Raw genomic sequence first — 13,570 nt, 5'->3', positions numbered from 1 at the left:
GCCATGGGACTGGAGTATTTTACACCAGCCTTCTTGGGTCGTCACCTTAGTTGAGGGCTGCTCTGAGGAGGTGTTATTCCAGGAAGTTCTGGCAGTCCTGTGCAGAGAAGCAAAGCGAACGGTGCATGTGACTCAGCATCTGTTACCTTACTGAGTACTGACCGTGGACCAGGCAGGGTGCAAGGGGTACAGCAGGGATAAAACTTACTAGAAACCCAAGTAAGTGGGATGTAGCATGTGTTAGAGCTGGCAAATGCAAAGGAGAAAAATCCCAGAAAGTGGGATAGGAAGTGTCAAGGTGGAAGGAGGCATAGTCTGCGATGTTAGATTGACACTCTGAAAGGCTGACATTTGAGAAAAGATGTTAAAGGTGCAAAAGAGAACCTGTTGCTATCTGAGAAAAGACTATTCTGGGCAGAGGGATGAGCAAGGACAAAGGTTCTACTGTACAGGTCCCCAACCTCTTTGGCACCAGGGACCAGAACTCCTGTGAGAATCTAACACCTGACGATCTGAGGTGGAGCTGAGGCGGTGATGCTAGCGCTGGGGAGCGGCTGCAAACACAGATGAAGCTTCACTCGCTGGCCCCCTGCTCACCTCCGGCTTTGTGGCCTGGTGCCTAATAGGCCATGAACAGACACCCTGTGGCCTGGGGGGTTGGGAACCTCTGCTCTAGTAGACCTGGCAGATTGAAAAAAGAGGAAGCCAGTGTTGCTACAGTGAAGTCGGCAAAGGAAAGAGTAGAAGGAATGGGGTCAGAGAAGTTAAAGGATGGGGGCAAGTCCTGTAAGGTCCAATAGGTGACTCATAGGGTTTCAGCTTTTACTTTGAGTGACTCAGAAGGCTACTGGGGAGTTGAAGAGAGGAGGGAAATGATGTGACTTCTAGCTGAGGAGTTATAAGATAAGATAATGTGTGAAAGCAGGGAGAGGGGTTGGAAGACTGATTCTAAAAACCAAGGAGAGAGAGAGGATGAGGGCTTCAACATGGGCCCACGGCGGCAGCAGTGGGGGTACGGAACAGTGCTATGGCTTGAGGTGGGTGTTGAAAACAGATCAAAAGGGCTTGGGAATCAAAACATCAATAAATTAATGTGGAGTGTAAAGAAAAAACAGGAGTCAAGGATTACTATAAGGTTTTGGACCTAATCAGCTAAAAAAACAAAAAACAAAAACAAAACAAAACAAAACAAAACAAACAGCTGCCATTATCTGAGCAAGGGAAGACTGAAAGGAGAAGTTCTGGGCAAGATATCTGGAACCGAACCTGAGCATGTTAAGTTTCAGATGCCTGGGCGACATCTGAGTGAACATGTCAAGAGAAGGCAGGACCCATATATCTAGAGCAAAGCAGACACTCAAAGCAGATGTGAATCTGGGAGTCATCTGCCCATAGACTGTATTTAGAGCCCTGAGGCTCAGTTTATTAAAATCCTGTGCTACTGAAAAGAGAAAGAGAGGAGGGAAGTATGGGCTGAGTGCGGGGACACTCCAATATCTGGAGAACAGAGCCTGACACAGAATTGACAAAGGAGAAGGAAACAGAGTGGGCAGAGAGGAAGGGGAGACCTGGCGAGGGTAACCTCAAAGAAGAGCGAGAATCACCGTGCCAAGTGAACGTGCAGTCCCAGGGGCGAGAAGAGGAGGCACGGGGCAGACTACCATAAAGGGGCCACCGGTGCCCTGGTTGAGAGCAGGTTTTGTGGAGCTAACGATGATGAAGGTCTCACTGAAGAAAGTTTAGAAGAGAACAAGAAATGGAGACAGCAAGTAACAAATATATCCAGGATTCGCTCTGAAGACTGAAAGAGAAAGTGAGGTGACACTTGGAGGGGGATGTAGGGAAAGAGGGACCTTTCTCTGAAGATGGATGAAATAACAGCCTAGTGTAGGACAAAGTAAACGATCCAGTAGAAAAGGGCAATCACTGATGATGGGGCGAGAGAAGAAAGAATTGTGGGAGCAAAGTACTAGGAAGGGTAAGGGAGGATCAGAACGGCGTTAGGTGGCTTGGCCTTAGTGGAGAGCATGGGTGACTTGTCCACCCTAAAACAAAATGTTAAGTATTAAGGTTAACAGGAGACATGGTTATTTCACTGTGATATGGAATTTAATTTAATTTTAGTCTTCTGTTTCTAAATTGGCTATTATTAAACATAGGTCAGAAGCAAAGCATCCTACATTCACTTATAAAAGAGGTCACTTCCCTAGTGAATTCTTTAAAAGACTGTTTGGAAAGATCAATTACCTTTATAGAATAATTTGTGGCTTGATAAAAATACACTTAGAAATAACATGTACTGATCCATTATTTTTAATGTGAAAGAGATAGAGACTCTAATGGTAACAAATGAAAAACATCAGATATAATATTTCCGGAATATGATGTAGTAAATGTCATTAGCTGAGGCTGTCTTCTCAAACATTTTCCAATGGTGTGATAGTATTTATTTACCCATGTTATTAGAGAGTGAATAGTCACTAGCCTTCAATTTTCACATCAATTGTAGAAAAAAAGATTCCATTTTCTACCCGGTCTGGAATTGAAATTGACTTAGCATCTCAGAACTGTCAAAAATTTCTTTTACGAAAAGGTTTGCTTTACAGAGACTAGAAAGTAGGTGTCATCCTTGACACTTGCATTCTATATTCATGCTGCAGGTCTATGGAGGAGAAACGTTAAAAAACGTCAGAAAGGTCTTAGAAAGGCCTGGCTGTCATGCTTTGTGCCTCTTCTGGCTTCCTTTGCAGTCAGCTTCAGTGCAGTAGGTGTCAGAAGCTCTCTACTTAAAACTGCTAACAAGGAAAAGAAATACTCAAAGAATATGATGTCAGCTACCTTAGAAATTGTCTTTGTCAACAGGTCAGTCTGACACTTATTTTCCTGTGTTGAAAACGGGGACTTGTGCTTCCATTCAAATTAAAAGAAGCATACATTAAGTCCTTCAGATTTACAAATTTGGAACTTATTCCAAGGAAACCTCCCAATATGTGTATTTATAGAACAGAGTTGTCCTCTGTCCAGATGACAAACAAGAAAACAAATAAAATTATGCGAAATTGCTCTTTTCAAGTTCTTCCTTTTCCATGAGAAAGTATTGCTCCTGTGTTTCATTTAGACAGGAACAGTTTTTTTTACATATTTATTTTAATTGCATTCCCTGAATAACCAGCAAGTTGCACCAGATGCCATTTTAATTTTACCAATGTGAAAATGATCACATTAGTTCACACAGCGATTAGGCTTGAGTCGTAAAAACTACAAGCCCTGATATTACCGATATGAATGAATAAACACTGTCTGTGTGCCTCTTTCTTATTATATAAGCAAGAACTTTTGCTTGGCGAGGATGGGGGTGGGTGTGGGATGGCAGGCTGCTAGCATATCGGAGCAAAGGGAAATCCTCGTCATGGTACATGACCCAGTTCCACAATACGCTTTATTAAGTAGCTTTCTTTTTCCTCACATTTATTTTTAAGTGGGATGTGATTCTAACATTTTAGCTAAATATAGTCTTTGTCTAAAACTCTGAAGGCCATGAAGACTAATTTCTTACAGGCAGAAATCTTCGTTCTAAAGCAAGGGCGGTGTGAGGGCCACCTGGACCAGTACTTGGATCTGTGATTAGAGATCACTTGGCCAGGCAGACTCTTGCCAGAAACATTTTTATAAAATAGTATGCCCTCACTCTTTGTGATCTTAGCGAATCTCAGGTTTACTGGCCAAAGTATCTCTACTTTTTTTCCACTGAAAGAACTTGCTGTGCAGCCATTCCTACGCAAAGATATTTATTTTCCTAACCCTTCATTTTTTTTGCCTAAACTCGGTAACCCATGAAGGCACTAAACTTTGCCCAAAAGTTACTTTCAAACTGGCTCACTTGATCATCAACTGTTGAGTGACTATCCCAATGGACATACCTCATTGCCCTTGAACTGTTAGTCTGCCACCTGCCTGTGACCTGCCTATGACCCTAGCCACACCAGACCAAACTGGTAGCTCACATAATCTTGAATGCATTGATTCTAACATCCAATTGCTGTGTGCTGATGATTTCTGAATACGCCAGCAGCTAGGACTATGGTTTTCTACTATTAAAAGGGGCTAATAAAAAAAATGATAGGAAAAAAACCACTTCTTTCTTTGCCTTTTCAAGCAGCAATTTTAAACCCCCAAGCTTGAAATCAAGATCAAAAAGTTCCAAATTGATTAATATAGAAATTACTAAACCATCGAAACTGCTGATGTCGTAAACAAAATTCGTCAACAGCCACTAAGAATTCATTAAAAGTAAATTTATTGTTTTTTTTTTAAAAAACAACTGTGCAATATGTGCTTCTCATGCCATTTTTGAATCTGGTTTGTTGTTCATCTCTTCTCAGGCTTCAGTTTGGCAAGGCTAAACGAGAAACACGGTACAGACACACAGTTAGTACGTACAGGTAAGGGGAGAAGCGATAGTCAATTGTGTTTGATATTCTCTCAAAAGCCGAAAAAGTGTAATCCAACTACAACATTAAGTTTAAAACCTGATCGTATTCACTGTGTCCTGAAAACTATTATATTCTAAAATGGGAAAGACAGCAGTGTATCTGATTTCAACCAAACAAGGTTTCAAACTAAATTATCTATTTCCTCTTATAGAACTGAATAAAACAATGATGCAGGAACTCAGGTCATCATTTTAAATGTAATTGGAGGATTCGATTTTAATGGTAATTTTGCAACATTATTTTTGCTTTAGCTTTTCATAGCAACAGGCTCTCAGCTATGGACAACAGCACAAATAAATCTGAGATGTGCACAATAAGGTCAGTTCTAAGAACCGTCAGTTTTAGAATGCATACAATTTCAGGACATTCAAATGTTAATAATCCTTATTTTTCAGGCAAAATAATATCAAATTGTACTTACTCCAGAGCTGAAAGAAGAGGAATACATAATTTTGAATGCTTACTATCTGAGAATATTGTCCCAAATACAGGATTTTCTTATACTGTTGATTATTTCAATTCGGAGATGGAAAGTGTGAAAAAACATGTTGTTTAATAATGGTGGTGTATTTGTTTAAAAATGAACACATTTAAAACATCAAACGATAGATTTCTCTCCTAAAGTACAGACTTAGTTTCCTCTTTAATGACAATTTCAAACAACTGCAGAATTCTCAGAACCATTTTAGAATATTAAATTTGAATAGCTAAACATCTGAGAATCAAAACATATACAAAGACTCAAAATTTCAGGCCCTCCCTCTGCTCTGCACTTTATACTTAGAATGATTATGTTAACAAGTCACTTTTACCTGTTTCGTAAGCACACACAGGTTTCTTAGATACAGAGCCATTTTAATTAAGGCAACAGGAGCTTCTTATGTGCAAAAGATGTCATACGTACAAGGAGAAATTCATACAAACATGATGCACTTTACATTTGTTATTTGATTCCTTCTAGATGTAAAACTTGCATTAAGGCAATTTTGCACTTCATATACTCCATAATTTATAAACAGAGTGAGTCATATGATTCACAACATCCTTTCCTAGAGCTGTTTATCAATAATTAAAGTATCTTTGGGACTACCATTCAATACGTGAAAGAGAAAACCAAGTCATTTGTATACACCAATGAATTAAAAAATACCTACTCAATGTGCCACGATTCCCTCTGGAGGGATTTTAAAAAATGTGATTCATCTATTTGGTCCTCATTAAACTTGACCAAAAATCACAGACACCTTATAGGGGTATGAATAGAGCATGTGGGGTTTTTACATATGTGTGGTGGGGAGCAGAGTGGGAGGGAGGAAAGCCAGTGAGTCTACCTGTGAAGGAAAACATATTATTTCTTTAAGCATCTAAAAATATAAAGCTCATATGCCTAGAAAGCTAAACTCCCAATAGCTAATGTCCCTTACTCTTAGCCTTCTCTTTCTGTAATCTGAACCAAAAAAAAAAAAAAAAAATCATAACAACAAACACACACACACATTCACACACATACGTGCATGCACACACACATATATCCTTGCTTGGTACTTCAGGCCAACATTAGGCAGCCCATACTTGAATTTCTTTACATTATTCTAAGAAATGTAAATGTACATACACATTTTTATTAAGCTATTTAAAAGCAACCCTGCTAAGGAAAACACATCCTCTTTAAAAAACAAAGAGAAAGGAAGCAATTAATTTAAAAATCTTACTATGTTCCCTATGTTATTAAAAAAAAATAAACGTAAAAGAATCTATCCGAGAGTCTATTAGTCTCAAATAAGTAGATTTAGTAGGTACGGAAGGCAGTTAAAGAATGTTTTGAAAAATCTAACAATTTTTTAAGACTCTTCTCAAATACTAAAGATATACAATAATGGTACAAAGGAATGATAAAGAGCCAAAAGTAAAACCAACAAAATTATTCTAAACTCATTTTCAAGGAGCAGTATTTGGCAAGCTGTAACCTTTTTCCAAAGGGATGGAGCACTGGTCTGCAATCAAATAGAAGACAGCCGCGATCGAGGGAACTAAACAAGATGCTACAACTCTGCTTGAGAGGCATTTACGTTCTCCATGTGGAGTATGCCACTCCCGAATATGCCCTATTTTAGATATTATTTCAAGCTGGTTATCTTTAAGAAACGAAATACTGAAGAAGAAACTGTCACTTTGCCCCTAACTTCCTAAAAGAATTCAGATAGAGGACCTGCTCCAGGAAGGCGGCTATCATCATAGATAACTAGTTTAATATAAACTAGGTATGACACACAGGGAGGAACTTGGCAAGGCCCCTTAGATCAAAGTCTTCTCTGTGTCCCACTGCTAAAGACAGCAGGTCTCACTTTCTTAGGAAACCCCATACATACGTAATAAATTTGGTAATTTTCTCCTGTTCATCTGTCTTGTTTTAATTTGATTATTTGTCCATTCAGAAGAACTTAGAAGGGTAGGATAAAATTTATTTTCCTCCCCCACAGTGGTGTGTTGCTCTCCTAAGAGAAAAAAGCTCAGTTTTATGGAATTCATACACTTCCATGGCGTCTGTACTCCCATCATGGCTGATCTTGAGCAGCATGATGTCACTGCAGGTGGCGCTGGGAAGAGCTTCACACCAGTGTACACGCCATTAGCACCATGCCAACAGTCGGTATAAATGACCTCAGAAGCAGAGATCATAGTAAATATAATAAAATCATTAAGAAGTGATGAATTTTGAGTATTTTATATTAATTATTTAATTTTTAGTAATGGTTATGTTTAACAACTTGTTGGCATAATTCTAAAAACTGAACAACTGGCTTTCACAAGCCAGTGTTAACTGACTCTAACAAACCGTTTATATGCCATGTACCCAAACGCCTGTGGTTTTCTTAATAGCCATTCCTAAATAGTAGGAGAATATGAACTTTGTTTTTAGAAAAACCTTTAGCCCCTGCACCTAAACACAGAAGCTGATTTTCAAAAATACTTAGGCCTCCTGTGAAGTTATAGATGAGTCAACTTCATCACAAAGCTGACTTTCACTACAGGCTGTAGGTACAGGCTATAGAATTTGATCTAGAAAAAATATCATTTGGTATTTGACAGAACTTTTAGCAAAAAGGGGACTGTGTTGTGTTGTACTTCAGGGGCCCTTTGAAAAAATATACATTTCCCCACAGCCCCCACACTCTCCACTCCTCTGGCTCCCAAAAGAAAACTCTACCCAAAGGCCTCTCTTCTGGAGTTGTAAGTTATAGAAAAAATAATTTATAATTAAAATAATTTCTAAACTAAAAGTTTGCTTATTTTCTATTCCATAAGAAGAACAGAGCACTGTATCAGATAAACGTTGGCTGATGGATGAAAATTAACCATCAATTAGCTTTCCGTAAGATTTCAGGAGAAACCCTGGAAATGAGACTGCACTCTAAGTCAGAGGTGTAAGTCTCAAGGCAGGCTTGGTCCCCCTCATACTGTCAAATTTAAAGGCGATAATAGTATACACTCCTCAAATTTTAATTGATGGACAATGGCCTTGTTTCTGTGTGTTATGTAGGTGCCAGTGTTATGAGATGTCGATTTGCATATATGGAATGAAAAGACCCCTGGCTAACACAGAAACTGAAATAAAGTGGCAATTAGAGCCATTTTACCCTATAAGTATCCTTGGACATGGAAGATAATGAAGAAAGATGATCTGACTGAAAACACATTCAGAAGGATCAGTATGTAAACAAGAAAACTCTGATGTAAAACTATGACAATCCTAATATTCTGAAGCACTGGAAACGCAAATCCAATCGTACTTAAATGAAAGCGACACTGCTAACAGGCCAGGCTGTGTGCTATCTCTATCTGCAGTTTACTCCTTCCACGCACTTGACCTAATCAGACATCTATGGAACACATCTGTTGTGTTGTGTAGCCTACACGCTGGGCCCTGTGTTCACGACTTGGCGGACTTGGCTTATCTATAGCTCCCTGAGTTGCTGAGGTCATCAGCACCATCAGTCAAGAAATTCTGCAAAAATAAAAACTCACATTTGCACTATAAAAAAGTAAAAAGAGAGGGCTGTGTTATGCAGGATAACTACTTTTTGAAGAGTTAAGTGGCCGGGCTCTGTGTTTTCAAATTTAAACAGTCATCTTGATATGTTTAGGGGTCTAATTTATAGAACAATCAAGTAATCTTTTATATTTCCCATTAAATACCTGAATATTATAAATCACCATAGAGGAACATTTATGGGAGAGTTTTAGTGCAACTTCTAAGCAACTTGTCACTTTTATTGTGTAGCAATGATTTGTAAAAAATGATATGCTAAGTAATCCTAGAGTATAATTTAGGGACACAAAAACTGCTGTCAGGAAACAGCCAGAGACTATGTTTAATGAAATCTTTACACATGAAATAATAAGTATTAAATTAATCAACACCGCCTAATTGAAGCTCAGTTTGTAACATTTTTTATTAGACTTGTTATTAATGAACCTTTAAATACTACCACTAACTTGAGCTCTCTGTTAAATTTAAATAATGAACCATTGTTCACACTCACAAAAGAACAAACACTGCTTTAATAGCCCTTTGTCTCAAAGGGGCTGTTACTCTTAGGCACAGCTAGGATACAGACTCATCCCTCCTTCTCCAGTTATGTACATTGTTGGCAAGACATCATTTTTAAGGCTGCTAATATGGTCTGAAATAATGAAAGTGAACACTTTAAGCAAGTAAAAGTGCAATAACCAGGATTGAAATTAGAAAGAATTTTGGTTGACCTCAAAGATCATGTTTTCAAACCTGTGTTTTTAGTATTCATACATCCGTGGAAGGATGACTTGCTTTGAGATGGCAGAGACTTACCTGAACATGTCTCCTAGGCCCTTCAGCATCCCCTTCTTGGCTTTCATTTTATCCTTTTCCTTATCTCTTTCTTTCTTCTTCTCTTTTCCAGTTTTATCCTTTCTCCAAGTCTTATCACCTTTCTCTTGGTTTCCATTTATTTGCCTCTCCAGAGAATGTGAAGGCTGGTCACTGGCTGTGGACACAGACTCTCTCCCTGATCTTGAACTTTCTTCTGTGTCTTCTTCCACTTGGAAGAGGGGAAAAAAAGGATAAGTAATGCAATGAGCCAAAGCAACAAAAATTAAAAAGCTAAAATAAGTGTGAGGATTTGATTTTCCCACATTTTCTGCTGTATGGCCCTGCCATCAACATGGGTTGCAATCCTGTTCACTTTTGAGTAGAATTGGAATGGACTCTGTGATGTGGATGATTACTGTGCACATGTGCGTTCCTATGTGAGGATGAGGTGCCAATGGTCAGAGAGGAGCAGCATCCTAGGGGGGAGTTGATGCACTTGGGGTAACACCCTCCTTGACACAGAGTATGTACTGCTGAGGGGATTGGCTGGCCCTCGTCACACAGCACAGACTCCTGAGGGTCCTGTCTACTACATTTGCAAAATGAAAATAAGCAGCCACTCCCCACATGCAACCTCCCCTATGGGGTAAGGATGAAGCGGACACACTCTGGCCCCTCACTGATGTGTTAAACTACACCATTTGCTAGCAGGCACAAGGACTCATTTTCTTGGGCTCCCAAATAAGTCCATGTGTGATTTCTGCACAGAGTACTGGACCTTTACAGCCTCTGCAACTTTTCTATATATTGTCACTACATAAGGCCAACACCATAAGCAGATGGTACTATATATTCTAATCCTAAATAATTGTGCATGGCAGTATATACAATGGCAGGTGAACAGGGGTGGATAGAGCCATAAAAATGTGTGATTCAGTAACCTCACACAGAGTTGAACTTTGCAGATCAAAGCTCTGCTTAGCAATAATAATATTCCATCCTTTGAACCAACATTCCATAAACATATGGTCCAAGGGCACTTCAATACCCCAAACTGTTTGCATTTGAAAGAATGACAAGTAACTAGAGTGGGTTTCCACCTACCAAAAGAACTTTAAGAATTTCTATATTAAGTAGGAAGCAATAGATGTGCATATTAACAGCCATTCTCATAAATCTTTTCTGAGACTAACTGCCTACGGTTTTCTGATGAATATAATAAGATTTATTGGGGCTTCGAGTTACCCGTTGAATTCTGAGGTAATTGTTTTTTTTCTGCATCAACAAATAAAATATGCATCAGTATTTTTTAGAGTGTTCTAATATAGAACCAACTAGAAAAGTTAGGCCTCTTCCCAATCTTTCACAAAGAACTGACCTCTAAATCAAGTTAATACATCTTCAAGTGAAATTCAGTCTTGCCTCTCTACTGGCAAGGGGCACTTGAGTTAGCAATACACAATATTAAGAGTATAATAAGACATGTTGAAACATTTCAATCTCATTCTTCTACTACTCAGCCCTTACACATCTGAGAAGAGCCTATCAGTGTCATGGCTACAGCCAAGTAATATATTTTTTTAAAATGCCAGCTATTTACCATAATACTCAAAAATGTGTAGAATTCTTTTTGTTGACACATTTGGTTAAAAACATGAGCCAACATATTTCCCGTCCCAGCAGGTCAGACCCTAGGTCCAGCCAAAGAGAAACAATATCACCACATCCAAATCCAGATGGTACTATGAAGGTCATTCAGACCAACTTCTTCCACGACTTGCTGAGGAAACAGAAAGGTCTGGGGCTCTTTCTATGATTATATCCCTGTACAGTTGTACTTTAGCAAGACCTTCATGCATGTCTTTGATCGACTCTGGCAATTGCCAGATTCCGCTCCTGTCATAGTGTGTATTTTTGTAATCTATAATCTAGTCACTACACAGTCTGCTCAGAAGATAATTCCAGCAGTCAGCAATGTATTTCAGAAAGCTGTTGTCAATCTTTTGTGGTCATTTAATGCTGTGACTTGTGGCTTATATTGATGAAATCACTCAAGAAGCTAGATCAAACATGCAACAACTCGAGGACGGGTGAGCAACCATAGAAATGACTTTAGAAAGGTTGACCTCCCTCTGTACTGGGTTATCCAACTGTGAGTCCTCCAAGAGACATGGTAGATTTTTAAAAACTTGCTTCTTTTCCTATCTGTCAATTAATCTATAAATAGGAATTATGCAGGTTTCTTGGAAGAAGCCAGTTACAACATTCAGATAGCCACTGATAATGAAAATGTGTAGACTTGCAAATAGCTGCTGAATTAAGGCTATAATTTTTTGTGGTCTACACAAAAAGGAATATCCTGGCCTACTGTCCCAAGGGCCTGCTAATTATGTGAGGCCTTTTCAAATGACAGCCCCCTAAGAGAATGTAAACAGAGCTTTGGTAGGGTTGTAGCATCTTTTCAGTATCATTGACATGGATGTGATCTAGCTGATTGCCAACCACTGCTTCAACCCTTTGGGAAAAAGGTGTGTGTGGCCGCAACTGTAAGATAAGAGACCAAATCATTATAAAACAATTCTCAAATGTTCTTGGGAGCTACAAACCTAAGTTTCTTGGTATACTCAAGTTAAATAGATGGATATTAATGGATTTTCTAAAATTCTGAACATGCAAAACTACTTTTACCTATACTTCCATAGCTCTTTGTACAAACTTTTATTATTGCATTTCTCAGGTGATATGATTAAATGTCTGTCTCCCCTACTCTAAGCTTCTAAAATGAGGAAAGCTGGACATACAGCAGCTGCTCATAAATGGCTGTTTAATAAAAGGTTACTGGTAAACCTGACTCATTACTATATCTCAACCAAAAAAGCATTTACGCAATCTTTGAGTAGCACCATACTTCTAGTTTCAGAAAAATGCCTAATCTCCTCTAATCAAGCCTGACAAAACCAGCCGCATCCCAACTACGGTAACACCAGGAAGGCCCATTGTATAATTGACCCGTGAACAATGAGGGGGTTAACTGACCCCCACACAGTTGAAAATCTGCATGTAACTTTAGATTCCCCCCAAACTTAACTACTTATAAGCCTACTGTTGATTGGAAACCTTACCGATTAACATAAACAGTCAACAGATACTTTGTATACTATACGAATTATACACTATATAATACATATTTTTTATTTATTATTTTACAATAAAATAAGCTATATCCTTACAATAAAATAAGCTGTATTCTTACAATAAAATAAGCTAAAGGAAATGTCATAAATAAAATTGTAAGAGAAAATATACTTACAGTACTTATTTATTGAAAAATATCTGCGGGTAAGTGGACTTGTACAGTTCAAACTCATGTTGTTCAAGGGTCAACTGTACTTGGTTTAGCTCTAGACAGTTTCTGGTATATTTTTTATGGTATTATTGTTAGTGCTATGTGTATCATCTAATAGATTTTACAACCCTCTCCAAATGTCCGAAACTATAAACAGAAAAATGAGCCCAATAAATGTAAATGACTTAGTCTTCCACAGCAACCATTATCATAAATCATGAATGGAAGTATAAGTAGCGATTCTGCTAGTTTTCTGCCTAATAGTTTTGGCAGAAGTACAAGGGGCATATGTCTGCTCTTGGCTCGGTAACAGAATAAAGGCAGAGACTTCACAACTAACTATACGCTGAAGTCACATTTGTTGCCAATTCTTTTCATATTCACAATAATTTTTCTGCTGTATGTAATACAACTTATTTCTTAAATTGGGTAAAAGAGAAAATTTGTATTAAATCATTTATTAACTTTGGGTTTTGTAACCTCATTTTATAAAATAAAAAATACTAGCTCAGATTCCTACCCCAAGCAAGTGGACTATTTAAGATAATACCTGTACATCTGAGAATTCTTTATGCTTAATTTGAACATTCTAATTTAGATACTACATTATCACAGATATTCTTCTGGGGGTGTAGTGATTTAACTAATCCCTTTGAATGCCAACTAATTAAAAATATTTAGCAATATGTGGTTTCATATGTACAAACATAAGATGCTCTTTTAAAGTATCACATTATATATGCTTCAAACTCTAAAATTATTTGATAAAAAAAATTAGAATATCTCATTTTACCCTATCTCCATGCAAGATTAATGTGGTTTTTAAAACCTGAAATAAATTGGTTACATCTGCTTAGTTTTAAAACCAAACTTTGTACATTA

General features: G+C 38.0%; 1 protein-coding gene across 15 annotated transcripts in view; it reads right to left on the bottom strand.

Moving 5' to 3' along the window:
• Positions 1-13,570, bottom strand: part of PARD3 (par-3 family cell polarity regulator) — a 592,207-nt gene that overhangs the window by 183,384 nt on the left and 395,253 nt on the right. For 13 of the 15 annotated variants that reach the window (XM_036226846.1, XM_036226861.1, XM_036226867.1 and 10 more), the window contains one exon: positions 9,343-9,571. In XM_036226846.1, coding sequence (XP_036082739.1) covers positions 9,343-9,571 — 229 coding nt within the window. Of the gene's footprint in view, positions 1-4,280; positions 4,400-9,342; positions 9,572-13,570 lie in introns of those variants that run through there. The other 2 variants (XM_036226876.1, XM_036226877.1) reach the window with 1 other exon arrangement.

This window comes from Rousettus aegyptiacus, unplaced genomic scaffold (assembly GCF_014176215.1).
Source record: "Rousettus aegyptiacus isolate mRouAeg1 unplaced genomic scaffold, mRouAeg1.p scaffold_m13_p_10, whole genome shotgun sequence".
NCBI lineage: Eukaryota > Metazoa > Chordata > Mammalia > Chiroptera > Pteropodidae > Rousettus > Rousettus aegyptiacus.
The sequence above is the reverse complement of the archived record's forward strand: the minus strand, read 5'-3'. Positions and strand labels throughout refer to the sequence as shown.